The following is a 13,987-nucleotide window of genomic DNA, read 5'->3' as shown; positions in this document are numbered from 1 at the left end:
CCCCCACCCCACAAGCCGCACCTCTGTCCCGTTCCCCACCCCGCCCCATCTGGGCAGCACCTGTCCCTGCCCTCACCCCCTCACACCACAGGGGGCATTGATCTCCCCCCTACACACCTTCCCTGCCCCCTCCCCAGGGGGCCAGTGGAAACGCTTCAAAGACACCCTTGAGGTGAATATTAAGTGTGGCATTGAAACCATAGATTGGGAAAAACTAGCCCAGAATAAGGCTACATGGCAACATCTTGTGAGAGAAGGTACATTTTACTTTGAGGAAGAGTCTCATCCTGGAGGCAGAGTGACAACAGAAACGGTATGAAAGGGAACTAGACCAGGAAATCTGTGGTTCGACTCTCCTTTTAACCACCACCTGTGGTGTTTGCCAGAGTCTGTGGCTCTAGGATTGGCTTTCTTATCCATGAATGGACTCATTTACAACCCGTTACTTGACCTGTGGGAGTGATCATTCTTGACCATGAGAGATTGCCACCGCTGCCAACAACACCTTTTACCAAAGATATTTAATTTTTTTTCTCAAAGGGACTTCAAAACTACTCGTATTACAACTCTGAAGCAACAGATTACCTTTTCTGAATAACTCTTGAAGACTTTCCGCACTTTGATTCAATATAGCCCATATTTCCTCTTCCTGTAATGGTCCTCCCCGAACCTCCAAGGCCTCAGCCAGTGACACATGCATGTTACCTGAGAAAGAAGACATACTTGGTTTAAGAATATGCATACCCGCACACAGTTATTTCTTTGTGTGGGTGTGTGTTGAACTTAAATGGTAATACTTATTTTTAAAGTCTAAATCTAAAATTTCTTAAAAAACCTGCAGAAAATAAAACTTTATATGGGAGGGAGGGTTCCCTATGTTTTAGCTATGAGGGAAACACATTCTACTGTGTTGCTTTGTTTAAACAACTGAGCAGAATGATTAATAGCCTTAGTTGATTTACATTAGCAAACCTATTAGCTTTTCTTTACAGAAATAAGTAACATCAGCTATCATTAGAAAATAAGGTATTCTCCTTCTAACATCAGTTTTCAGGTTCTTTGTGCCTAATCAGTTCAGATTAGCTCTGAACTGATGTCTGCTGTGTTCAGCCCATGCTCAGTTCACTTGGGGAAAGAGAAGGGAAAGAGATGCTTTATGTAATATAGTGTTATTGCTTTACAGCTAGAAGTTAAAGAGGTAACCCTGCAAAGAATTTGACAGTTAGTTCATATAGTCTCATAATACTATAACCCTATTAGAACAAACGATTTTTGATCAACGAACTACTGACACTATAAACAAGAATGCATAGATTAATTCAAGCTTCATTCATTCTCACAAGCTGAAATACTCAAAAGATTGACCACAAGATCAAGATATATATCTGCTAAATGTCTGCACCTATTTACAGAAGCTAAATGTTTTAATTTGAAGCAATCATAATTCTCCAGATGCAGATTAAAAGTGTTTTCTGTCCCCGTTGCTTTCCTCGGGTACAATACTGTCTTGGAGCACACAGAAGCATTTCCTTTTTTTTTAAAACTTTCCAATGGAAAGACTGAATTTGTCCTTTGTTACACAGAACTCAACAATGAACCAATGTTCAAGAATAGCTTTAGAACACACAGTGTTGCTGGAGGTACTTTTTCCCCCCAGAACAGATGAAAAACTAGAAGTCCTAACCACGGGTGATGAGCTAACTGTAACATCAGCATCGCCATAATGTGCTGAACTATTTTTGCAGGGTCAGGAATACTCAGTGCCTTCACCAAGTGACAACTTAAATAACTACAGCAAGCTTCTCATTTCCCCCTGTGGCTTGTATTGGATTGTTCAACTCCAGACTGCTGCTTTTCTAAGACTGTTAAGTCTATCTAGAGGTATATATAATTTAATCCATCATTTAAATGCATATAAGTGTATTATTTTTTTAGAGTCTGGGAACAAAAGATTTGACATAAAAACACACAGGATTCTCAATTCTAGCACAAAAATTGTGCCTGGGGCAGACATTTTAGACACATACTATGCAGCACCAATATCATCTACTGCTCTATCTTATCTTGTTATGTGAAAAGAACATAAAAGGGAAATTCTCTTTTTTCCCTCATTTTCGACAATCTTAAGATCTATACTTAACATTCAGTATTCATTCAATACTTTTTTAAAAAACGTAACAATAGGTTTTTTTCAGCAGCCTGTGTTAAAAGCTATCAGGTAAAACTGGGAAAAATGCTCACAAACAAAGATAGAAAATTAAAGACTGAAGGGCACCCATTAAAAAGGAAAGCTCAGGAAATTCATAGATTCATAGAGGCTAGGGCCGGAAGGGACCTCAACAGATCATCGAGTCCGACCCCCTGCCTAGGCAGGAAGGAGTACTGGGGTCAGATGACACCAGCCAGATGCCTATCCAGCCTTCTCTTAAAGACCCCCAAGGCAGGGGAGAGCACCACCTCCCTTGGAAGCCCATTCCAAATTTTGGCCACCCTTACCATGAAGAAGTTTCTCCTGATATCTAGCCTAAATCTGCTCTCTGTCAGTTTGTGACCATTGTTCCTGTTACCACAAGAGGCACCCTGGTGAACAGAGCATCTCTGATTCCTTGCTGTGTCCCCCTAGTGAATTTGTAGGCAGCCACAAGATCACCTCTCAGCCTTCTCTTGTGGAGGCTGGAGAGGTCCAGGTCCGTCAGTCCCTCCTCATAGGGCTTGTCCTGTAAGACTCTAACTATATGAGTGGCCCTCCTCTGGACCTTCTCGAGTTGATCAACATCCTTCTTGAAGTACGGTGCCCAAAACTGGAGGCAGTACTCCAATTGCAGTCTGACCTATGCCGCATAGAGGGGAAGTATCACCTCCTTGGTTCTATTTGTCATGCATCTGCTGATGCATGATAAAGTGCGGTTAGACTTGCTGATGATTTCGTTACACTGACGACTCATGTTTATCTTGGAGTCCACTATGACTCCAAGATCCCTGTCCACCTCTGTGCTGCTGAGAGGGTCACTTCCCAGCCAGTAGATGTCCTGGATATTTTTGTGCCCTAGGTGCAGCACTCTGCATTGGTCCTTGTTGTCCGGCATCCTATTGTGTACTGCCCACTTTTCTAACCTGTCTATGTCTGCCTGCAATCGTTCCGTACCCTCCAGAGTGTGCACTTCACCCCACAATTTAGTATCCTCTGCAAACTTGGACAGAGTACACTTCACACCCACATCGAAGTCACTAATGAAGATATTGAAGAGTACAGGTCCAAGGACTGAACCCTGCGGGATCCCATTACCCACATCCTTCCAAGTCAATACTGACCCGTCTGCTACCACTCTCTGGGTGTGACCGCTAAGCCAATTTGCCACCAACTGGACCGTGTAAACATCTGTGTCACAGCCTCTTAATTTATGAGAATAGGATGAGGTACCGCATCAAAGGCCTTGCTAAAGTCCAAGAAAATGACATCCACCCCTACTCCTGCATCTAAGCATTTTGTGATCGTCATAAAACGAAACCAGACTGGTCAGGTATGAACTACCTGCTACAAATCCATGCTGGTTTCCATGCTGCATTATTTTTCCCGCTGGACTTCCACAAATGTGATCCTTCATAATCTTTTCAAAGACCTTTCCAAGGATGGAGGTGAGACTGATTGGCCTATAATTACTCGGACCCTCCTTCCTCCCCCTCTTGAAAATAGGGATCACATTGGCTCTTTTCCAGTCCTCTGGGACCTGACCCGAGTGCCACGAGCACTCAGACAGCCATGCCAGTAGTTCTGCTATGACACCAGCCAATTTCTTCAGTACCCTCAGGTGCAGCTCATCTGGGCCTGCTGACTTGAACACATCCAGTTCATCCAAGTGACTCTGCACCAAGTCAGCATTGACAGTTGGTAGGCTGGTGTCCCTCTGCCCATCTAAGAACCCATTAGGAAACTTATCTTAAGCCCTGTTCACGAACACTGAGGCAAAAAACTCATTGAATAGCTCAGCCTTGTCCCACCTCTCTGTCACTAATTGCTTCTCCTTGTTCAGTAGGAGTCCTATGCTGTCCTGTGCCTTCCTTTTACTCCCTACATACCTAAAAAAGACATTTTGTTGTCTTTAATTTGTGTTGCCAGCCCCAGCTCTGTAGTTGCTTTGGCCTTTCTAACTGCCTCCCTGCACGTGTGGGCCAAGTAGGTATACTCCTCCTTGGTAGCTTCCCCCTGCTTCCAAATTTACCAATGAAGCTTGAACTTTGAAAACTCCCAAGCAGAACAGAAGGGAAATAATTATGTGTTACCTTACTAGACCCTACTTTGATTAAGTAATTGGAGGCTTGGGGCAACTTTAGACTTGCTCTAAATGGATGGAAAGCCAGAGCTACACCTGTTAGCAGCTAGTCTGAATTTGGTTATCATCCTAAACAGGGAATTTTGTCTCAAGTTCTGAGATCCAATGTTATAACAACGCTGAATGAACCAGAAAAAAGGAACTCTTCTGTCAGCAAGAACAAGAGGAGAATGCACCCCCAGCTCCCAGCCTGTTCCTCACCCCCTGACATCTCAATTTCCATTTTTACTGACCGGCTTTCTCGCCTGCATTGCATGCCAGCCTCTGGCTGCTTTACTATTACTTCCATCCAGGAACAGCACACACACCAACTGCAGGTGCTTCCTCAGCCTGACGTACGGTTTTTCAACCCCAAACCTTGCTAAGATATATTCCTCTAACTATTCAGGAACCTTATACCAAAGAACCTTGTCTGCCAGTGACATGTCCTTAGACCAACTCCCCTAGCACTTTTCCCTGGTCAGCTGACGGGAAGGACGCAGGGCCCTGGGCACATCTAAGCCCCAGGGCTGGGGCTGGCAGGGAGAGTTCTCTGGCAGCTACTGGAGAAGAAGCTCCTGTAGGAAAGGAAAAAAAGGCTCTGTGACAGTTTGGCTGCCTGAGATGCTGCTGGTGCTACTTACTAAATTATTACCTGTTGTTATTTAAAGTGGTGGACTGGTCTGAGGCTGTAGGGGAGGAGGAGATCATATTGGGGCACACTACCATGTTGTGTAGAGGCCCCAACGCCAGTGAGGGCACGCCTTAACACACACACAAAGTCACACGTGTCACAAGTTTTGCTTGTCAGCAGCTTGAGGTAATTTCCCAGAAACCCCTGCACCTATCTCCCTGAAACTTGACAGACTTCGTGGCCTCAGCAGGGGCTACCATCCCTGTTGTTTCCATTCAAATCAGGCAAGGAATGACAAAGTTATAGGCAGTTTCATGATTCCCCATCATAGCCTATGGGCAAAACGTCAAAACAGCATCAAAACAGTGAAAAAGTTTAGACGAAACAAAATGGAACAGTCCTTCAAAATGAAACAAAACTCGAACCAAAACACTGTCCTGTCAAAACAGTGAAATGGAAGTAGAAATGAAATAGTGCTGTTTTGTACAGCCCTAGTGAGCATTCCACAGTCCTTTGAGCTGCTGCCAGGCTCAATGAATGATGGAATTGTTTCACAATGTATAGTAGCATACATACTGAATGGTAGCCAGATCTAGGCAGTCCAACTAGAAACCTGACACACCTGCCTAAACCAGTCAGTCACTAGCCAGATCTAGGCAGTCAAACTAGAGACTTGACACACCTGCCTACTACCAGACAGTCGCAAGCAAGATGGATGGGGCCAAACTAACCAGGAAAGCTGTCATGATGAAAGTATACACCACCATTAAAAATCTACTGTTGCCACTTACTATAAAGCTTGAGAATCCTCAGGGGGTTATCAATGAGTTTGCACTGCCAGAATTCCCTGGTAGCATTGGCATTAGTGCTGGAACCCATTTTCAAAATCTTGTCCCCTTTACTAGGCCTCAGAGTTCACTAGCTGTTTAAGGCATCTACCATACATACTTTCTGTGCTATCATGAATTTTAAACATTGCAAGCTTTTAGCTGTTAGTGCTGGATCATACATAGGGAATGTTTTGAATGTTTCTAGTACTTCCATGAGTTTTAAATACTATAGATTGTGATTTTTAAGGTAGGTATGTGAATGGCTATACAAGCAACCTAGGCTGACCCACAGTCTATAACAGGGGCATCAAGTTCAATTGCATCTAGGCCAGAATCATGCTGCATGGCTCCTCATTGGCTAGATCCAGAGTTCAAGGAGTCTCATAGGCTGGAACTGGACCCAGCCATAGCAGTAGCAGCAGCAGGGCAAGCGGTGGTGAGAGCAGAGGCATGGGGAAGGGGGTGGGGAGGGTTAACACAAACACTACACACCTCTCTCCTCCCTGTCCCCTCCTCCCCCCGCCCCCACATCCCCAGTGCGGCTCCATGCCTAGGAATTCAGTCCCTGCCCCCACACACTCCACCTCTGAATTCTCAGCCCCTCTGGGAGCTTCATGGACTGGGTGAAATAGCTCTGCAGGTCAGATCTTGTCCATGGGCCATATGTTTGACACCTTTTGTTCATAAGAAAGGTCTATGAAGTTTACAAACAGTAGTTGCCTGAATGACAAAAGAAAATAGATTTGCATTTAAAAAAAAGAAAACCAGACATCATTTGTCTTTAAAATGCAAACAGAACAAAACCCCCAGTGGACAATATGCAAGCTTACAGAACTTCTTTAACAGTGAGAACCAGTCAGCTAGGAAGTAGCTGTGGATGGAGGTACTACTGTTGAATGCCTGTGATGGTAGGTAGTCTAAGCGTGATGTGGCTGTGATCATCCAAAAATGATGCCCAGAGGCAAGGATTTCTTAGGGGGATAATTTTACTGGACTAACTATGCAGTTGGGATATAGTTGGACAAGCTTTCAGTCCTTCACTGGGATTGCAGATCTTCTGGCTGCTGTGCAGGCTCCAAAGTGACAAATGGGGTAGAAGTGGAAGATGAGCAGGAGCTTTGGAACATTTTCTCCAGCCATTGCTTACTGGTTAAGCCTATTAGCTGTTGCTACACTTCCATTTGTACACTCTTTAATAGCCAGTCTCCATTCATTTAAAATAACTTTATCCATCAGCTCTTGGTTCAGATGGAGCCCCTCTACCACCAGTCTTGTGACAGAAGCGCCCTTATCTTGCCTCAGGAACTACCCTCCCCTTCCCATACCTGGGCTGTGCTTCCCTCTCATGTTTCACCAATGCCTCCACAAACTCCAAGAATTTCATCCTTGTGTTTTTCCCGCTAGACCATACAGTTCACCAGACATTATGTAATGATTAGAGCTAGTGTTGTTCCCTGACATTCTGACACTAGAAGGGGAGAATAATGGTAAGCAGCTATTGTTCACAGTTCAGTATTTGTGCCGCCACAAGTTAGTTTCCCCCCCACCAAGCACACCTACACAGGGTTGAGGTGCTGCCTCTTCTAGAGCCTTGTCCCAGTCTTGGGAGACGCTGGAAGCAATGGGCCCTTTTCCAGCCTTCGTCTTGTGCCCACTGGTACACAGATGCACTGAACTTCCTAAACTACCTAAGCAGGATTCTACTGAGTTACAGAATGGGTTACCTGCTGTTTTGCTGCTCTGCTTCATTTAACTTTGTAGGGGTTGTCAGGACTGAGTATCTATTTAACAGTGGTAGGAATAGGTGGGAGAGATTGGAGATGAAGACCGGATGAATGCTTCTCCAAGAGGTGCTAACATTAAAGGGCATGCCTCTGCTCTAGGTGAAAAAACAAAGTATTTGTGAGGGCAATGGAGAATCCTACAGAACATCCTGCTGTTATCTACCAGGATGAAAAAAAAATGGAAGCTGTGTGCGAATGGAACAGCCACCTACTCTGGAATTAGGTAAAAAGGATGCGGAAATAGGGAAAAGGTAGCCTTGCTCTGTAACACTGTAGCCCCACCAGAGCACTGTGCATCTGAAATCCCATTTTATATCCCCTGAGGACATGCAAGTACGTGGCTGCGCCCTCTGTGCTGTTTTGCAGTGAGTTAGAGCCATTTATAGGGGGAGAAAGTGCTTGGACTTGTAATTAGTTGTTAGAATTCTAGCTTCTTTGTGAAATGTATGATGCTGGTATGAAATTAATTGCAAACAAACTGCCAAAATTAGATGTCACAGTTCAAACTCTGAGAATTGTGTTTATACCAAAGCCTAATCATTTTGATATAAAAATGAGTTTACAGGTTTTGTTGATATTAAAAACTTCAGACAGGTTTGTATTAAGCCATACCAAGCTTGCACTGATTTTCTGCATAAATCTCAACCAAAATGCAGTGTATACTTTGATACAGATTCATTGCTCAATGAAATGCATATATATACTGATTGTAATGGAAAAACTAGGACCTGTATAAGAAATGAGAGGAAAAGACATTCAGGTGAGAAGAGCAACTGTTTTGGGGGTGAATGGTTCCAGTGCTTGTGATGGCATTGGAACTAGTTGGGGAGAGTGCCTGCCTTGACTGGGAGGATGAAAAGTTGTCTTCAGAAACAGAAGGGCATTTTTGCTGACAATGTTCAATGGTTGCCATTCCAGCATGTGGAGGGATGGGGAACAGAACTCCAGCAAAAATGGAAGTACCCAACACTGGCTATAAAAAAACCCAAACAGTTGTACAGCTCAGCACACAATAATTGGTAATGTGAATGCAAGGATACTTACCATTCTCCTCAAGTATGCTGTATGCAGCAGTAAGCAGTGGAAGCAGTAAACTGGCTGACTTTGTGTTTCTAGATTAGGCTGTGTAAATAATCTCTCAATACAATCTCCCACCCTCTACCACAGGGGCGGGCAACTATTTTGGGTGGAGGGCCGCTTATTGAGTTTTGGCAAGCTACTGAGGGCCACATTAGTAGCCCTGCCCCTTCACAGATGTCCCACCACTGGTCACCATCTTGTGACAGGAAGTGCCGCCCCCTAACTCCTGACCTTTTCCACCAGAAGTCCCACCCCTTGCCCCCAGAAGTACTTCTTTCAGCAAGAAGTTTTGCCATCTTGGAACCAGAAAAATACCAAATTATATTCTAAAAAGCAAACATCTACAGCATTCACTAATTAGGTTTCAAAAATATTCTTGTCCTGATTTACATGTGTTTGTGTAGTGTACATAGAGGTGATTGCACAGTAGCTTAAAATGAAGTCTTACTCTTGTATATTGTGGGGGGTGGGTATAGGTTTGTGGGGGGCTGTGGGTATGTGGGGTGAGAGAGCATGTGGATGTGTGTAGATATGTAGGGTGGGGGTGGGTATGGGGCTTGTGGGGGGCTGGGTGCCAGGAATGTGAGGAGATGTGTGTGGTCTGTGTGTATGACAGTGCGAGAGGGGTGTGGGTGCATATGTACGGTGGGGTGTGCGTGTGGGACACAGACTATGAACACACACAGACACACACATGCACTCTACCCCTGCCTACACACACAAGCACACAGTCCCCGTGTGCCCCCCCCCACTGTCCCTGCCTGCATACACACATACTCATACACTCTGTGGCGGGCCAGTAGGAGGTGTTCCTGTGTTGAGCCACCCGCCTCACTGCACCTGACTACCTTCCAGGCTCCAAGTGCCTCTCTGGAGGTGCTTCATGTCCAGCCGACCCCCTTCCTGGAGCACCCCTGCAAGCCTTGGGGTAACACCACCACCACTCGGAGTCTGGACTGATCTTGGACCTGCACCCTCTGGGAACCACAGGCCTAGTAGTCATTGAGAGTACTTGACCCACTATAAGAACCTGGGGTGCTTTCCTCAGTCTGAAGCACAAATAGTGGTCTCCATTAGTCAGCCGAACCAAGGGGACCCCCAAGGCATAATCTAGGCCCTCTCCCAATAAGTCTACCATGCTAGGTACAAAGGAGAACTTTATTGGTTTCAAGGAGTAGGTTTGGAATAGGGTACAGGGTAGAGCAACATTAGAGAAATCCCTTAGAGCTAACAGTGGCATGGTAGCTTTTGATTAAGCATCTATGTTACTGCAAGCCATATATCTATTTAGATCTCAAGCAGCTTACGTACAAGCATCATCCAGAGGCAGGTGGAGATTCCTTCTGGAGGCAGGCAGTTCATTGATCATCAGTTTCAAGACAGAGAGCAAGTTTCAGATGGTCCAGCTTCTCATCATGGCTGTTGCCCCCTCCTCCTGGGCAGTCCTTAACTTATGACCTTATGACCTCATTTACTTGATCCAATGAAGGCCAGCGACTGTTGGCTGCCAGCCAACCAATTTGAAATGCATCACTGGTTGCTGGGTAGACTGGCAGGGTCTCTAGCCCCCTCCCAGTCATGATGACATTGCTTAGCACCCAGGCATGTGAAGCCAGTCACATAGGCAGAGGGAGCAGGTTTCCCCCTCCCTCTGGAATGTATCCAGCTCAGGTTACAACTCGGGGTTACCTGAATCCGATGGGGCCAGAGTTGTCTGCCCTCTGCCGTGACCATGGTAACCAAATTGTCAGATAGCAGAGGTTGGTGGGAGACAGAGATGGTATTCTGCCCCACTCCCTGCCTGCATACACTACAGTGTAGGCAGAACCATCAGTGAAATGGTAGAAGTGGTTTTCAACTTTAAAAGTATTAGTGCAATTGTTACTAGATCCCACTCTAATTTGTGTCACAGGGTGGAAAAGGCTCTTAATACAATCCACTCCAATGGAATAAGTAAAACATTGCGTTATGATTGTCCAAGGCATTCACAAATGATTCCAGCCACAAATGTGGAAGAGTGCTGCCAGACTGGGAGGCACAAACTGTGCTGTAAACATAAAGTAAAAGTATACATGTATTGGCCTTAACAAATTCAACAGAAAGAAACTTAAGATCCACACATGCAGATTCATTCAACACATTCATGTATCTCACACACTGCTTGCACACTAGGAAACCAATGCAAGTAGAATCCAACCAAATTTGGTAGCCATTGAAAGTTGTTATCATACGATATCTCGTTGCTTATCCATGTACGGTACTAGTCCCAGGAAAGTGGCTTTTTAAAGACCTTGCTTAAATTAGAAGAGGGCTCACAGGAAAAAAGCAAGACAGAAATTTTAAACTAAACTAATGGTATTGAGTTTGTTGGTTAAGGCATTAAATATAAAACAGCCACTGAAATTTGTATTCTTAGAGTATCACAAAGCCATCCATCAACAAAGTTGGAAAATATTTTTTTTAGAACCTATAACAACTTCAAAACAACTTTGGTTTGGTTTTTTTTCATCATAGGATTTAAGGCTACAATGCACTATTATATACCTTTATTTCTTCTCCTATATCATGTCTTACAAGATAGTTCCGTTTTTCCTTCTTCACAATAAATTTGAAATAAACATTTTAGATCTCATCCGAGAACTGTGGTGTCTTAAGATTTTAAATTGTATAACTTCTTCATGTTTTGCAGAACACTTATCAGCTACTACAATGTCAGGAAAATATTTTTATAAATCTCATTATGAAAAACACATCAGCAATTTTGTCAAGAAGTTCCTAAAAATCAGACTACTACTTTAAAAGCAGAACGTAATATAAATGAATTAGGTTATGTATTATATGTTCTGCAGTTTTGAATTTTAACTTTATTTTATTGCTCTTTTCTGTTTGTCAGCATCAGCATTCTTCTATTTTGAAAGTTTAAAAGAAATGCTAGAACATGACCAAAGACAAGTGAAAGATCTGGTTTACTAGCTGTAGTACACTTGAAAGCCTAGAGCTTTTTCAGACAAGATTCCTTGGGTGAATTTGATATCTTTTATTAGACCAACCCAAATAGTTGGAGAAAAGTTATTACGCAAGCTTTCGGGTTCAAAAACCCTTCGTCAGGCTAAGGAAGTTTCAGCAGTTGGTGTGTGCTCTTCTTCACCCAAGGAATCTTGTCTGCCTAGAGCTTTTTCATACGTTTTACAATCTCATCAGCCTACGTTGCCAAAAATAATCTATGTAACAAAAGCTCAAGTAGCGTGCCATGCAGTTTCACAGACATGCTAGAAGTTGTGGAAAACTAAAGATTTAGTAGCTGCTAGAGTTTCTGGATCTTCATTTCATGTCTGCTGTAAAGTTACTTAGGACTTCATATCAGTTATGCTTTTGATGAAATTAAAAGTTAGAAAAGAAATAAAAAGATAGAGAATCTCTGTGTTCCTTCATTTTGTTCTACATTATCCAGAAACTGACAAAAATATCACTTCATCTCTATATAAAAGCCAATGGCATTTCATGCTTTCCATCCCAAATTCTGCACATTAGAATTGAAAGAAGAGACAAATTGAACAAGTACCGACAAAATTCTGTGGATACTGTTTTATAAAGAAGGGTACTTTTCTTAGTCAACAGTTAGGTAAAAAACCCTCCACAGCCTCTGCACCTCCTCTGCAGATTAAAGGTATGCAAGAAGGATCAGGGTTGGACAAAACATGTTACTTTAGGTTTAATAACTTGAAATCTAATAAGGCTTCCAACTCCATATTTAGTTTCCTAATTATAAAATGACCTGATTTTCAGAACAGCTAATCCTAATGAAGCCAACACAAGCTGTAAATCTTCAGAGAACCTTTGGCATTCCAGTTACTAATTTTTTTAAGCCAATATCTTGATTATATTGCCATGCACTTTATGTGCTTCCATTTAACAACCTCCCCCTTCCAAGAATAAAATACTTTCATAAGTTTGAGTCAATCACCGGCAGCATGGTTTCTGACAGTATTCCAAGTGAGGAAACTTGGAAACAGTGATATTGGATGTAATATTTTAAACTGGATTTTCGGACACGTGCACACATTTGTGCCTAAGACTACAGACCTAATCTGCATTCACACACCCAAAACACAAAATAAGGAGAGAGAGAGAGAGAAAGAAAGGAATATACAACAGGCAGCCTGTTTTACCATTTATTCTGCTTAAGGATAAGGAACTTGTGCAAAGTCCATCTTTTTTACTTTTTCTGGGGAGTAGAGAAAAAAAACGTTTTCCCCCTGTTCTGTCAGTCATAATCCTTAGGTTTTGCAGGCTCTAAAATGCTGCTGTTGCAGATTTTTCCTTCATGTTAAATAACTCTCAGATTGCATGTCAAGAGTTTTGATGACGTACGAACTTGCTTCTCTGGTGCATTTTGTTCACATCAACTAGCTATCTAAGTAGGATATTGTGCATACCACTCCCTTACTGTTGAAATGATTTATTACTAACTCAAGCTTTTTTTTAAGCTTGTAGGAGCAATAAGGAAGTTTTCCTTTGCCCATTTTTCCAGAAAAAAAAATTGCTACTTATTCTTACCCCTCTCCCCATTGGCAGATGGGAAATTTAAACAAACATTAGGAATGGGGTAGACCTATTCTCTTCAGATAATCAAGGGATAGGAGAGGGATTCCTCTCAATATATATCTCTTTTTCCAAGGAAGACGTCAGGCTAGTAGAGTTTAAATCTCTCTTGTAATAGAGCAAGAAAGAGCAGGAAGCTTGCAGTAGAACAGAGAATGGTCTTTACCCAATAAAACTGCAGAAACCCCCCAACAAGGTACAAATCCACTGTATACCACTAGTACTAGTAAATCCAGCTGAGCCATGCAGTGATGTTCATTGACACATGCACACTGCAAGTATTAGGACATGTGGATTTACTTCCAAGCTTTCAACTCATACTCTAATCTCCAATACCTGGAGTGTTTAGGAACATATTGGCAGACAAGGTTCTTTGGAGAAATGTGATATCTTTTATTAGACCAACTAAATAATTGGAAAAAATGTTCTTTGCAAGCTTTCAAGAACAAATGCCCTTCTTCAGGCATAGGGAAAGTCTGTTGGTGTTTGTGTGCTTTCCTGGGTAGAATAGAAGCCAAAACGCCAAATGCAGATCTGCAAAAATGCAAATGAACGGCAGTAAGGTTCAAAGGGAATGGGAAGTGTGAAAAGGCAGCTGCGGTGGGGAGAAAGGGGACGTGATAAAATGTAGCTGATAAAACCTGAGAACATATTATGCTATTCTTAGAGTTCTGGCTTGCATCTACACTGTTGATATTCTCTCTGTTGCTCCCACCCGCCCCACCCGCCCCCCCTCACCCACTCGCT

At 43.1% G+C, this 13,987-nt stretch overlaps 1 protein-coding gene across 15 annotated transcripts in view; it reads right to left on the bottom strand.

Annotated features, from left to right (window-relative positions):
* PTPN13 (protein tyrosine phosphatase, non-receptor type 13) overlaps positions 1-13,987 on the bottom strand; it is a 218,115-nt gene that overhangs the window by 161,042 nt on the left and 43,086 nt on the right. For all 15 annotated transcript variants that reach the window (XR_003092691.1, XR_003092693.1, XR_003092692.1 and 12 more), the window contains one exon: positions 586-705. Coding sequence is in view for 12 of the 15 variants with exons in the window: in XM_025197247.1 (XP_025053032.1) it covers positions 586-705 (120 nt within the window). In the remaining 3 variants the exon portion in view is untranslated. The remainder of the gene's footprint in view (positions 1-585; positions 706-13,987) is intronic.

Source organism: Alligator sinensis, unplaced genomic scaffold (assembly GCF_000455745.1).
Source record: "Alligator sinensis unplaced genomic scaffold, ASM45574v1 scaffold125_1, whole genome shotgun sequence".
Classification (NCBI taxonomy): Eukaryota; Metazoa; Chordata; order Crocodylia; family Alligatoridae; genus Alligator; species Alligator sinensis.
This window is presented reverse-complemented; position numbering and strand designations above follow the sequence as displayed.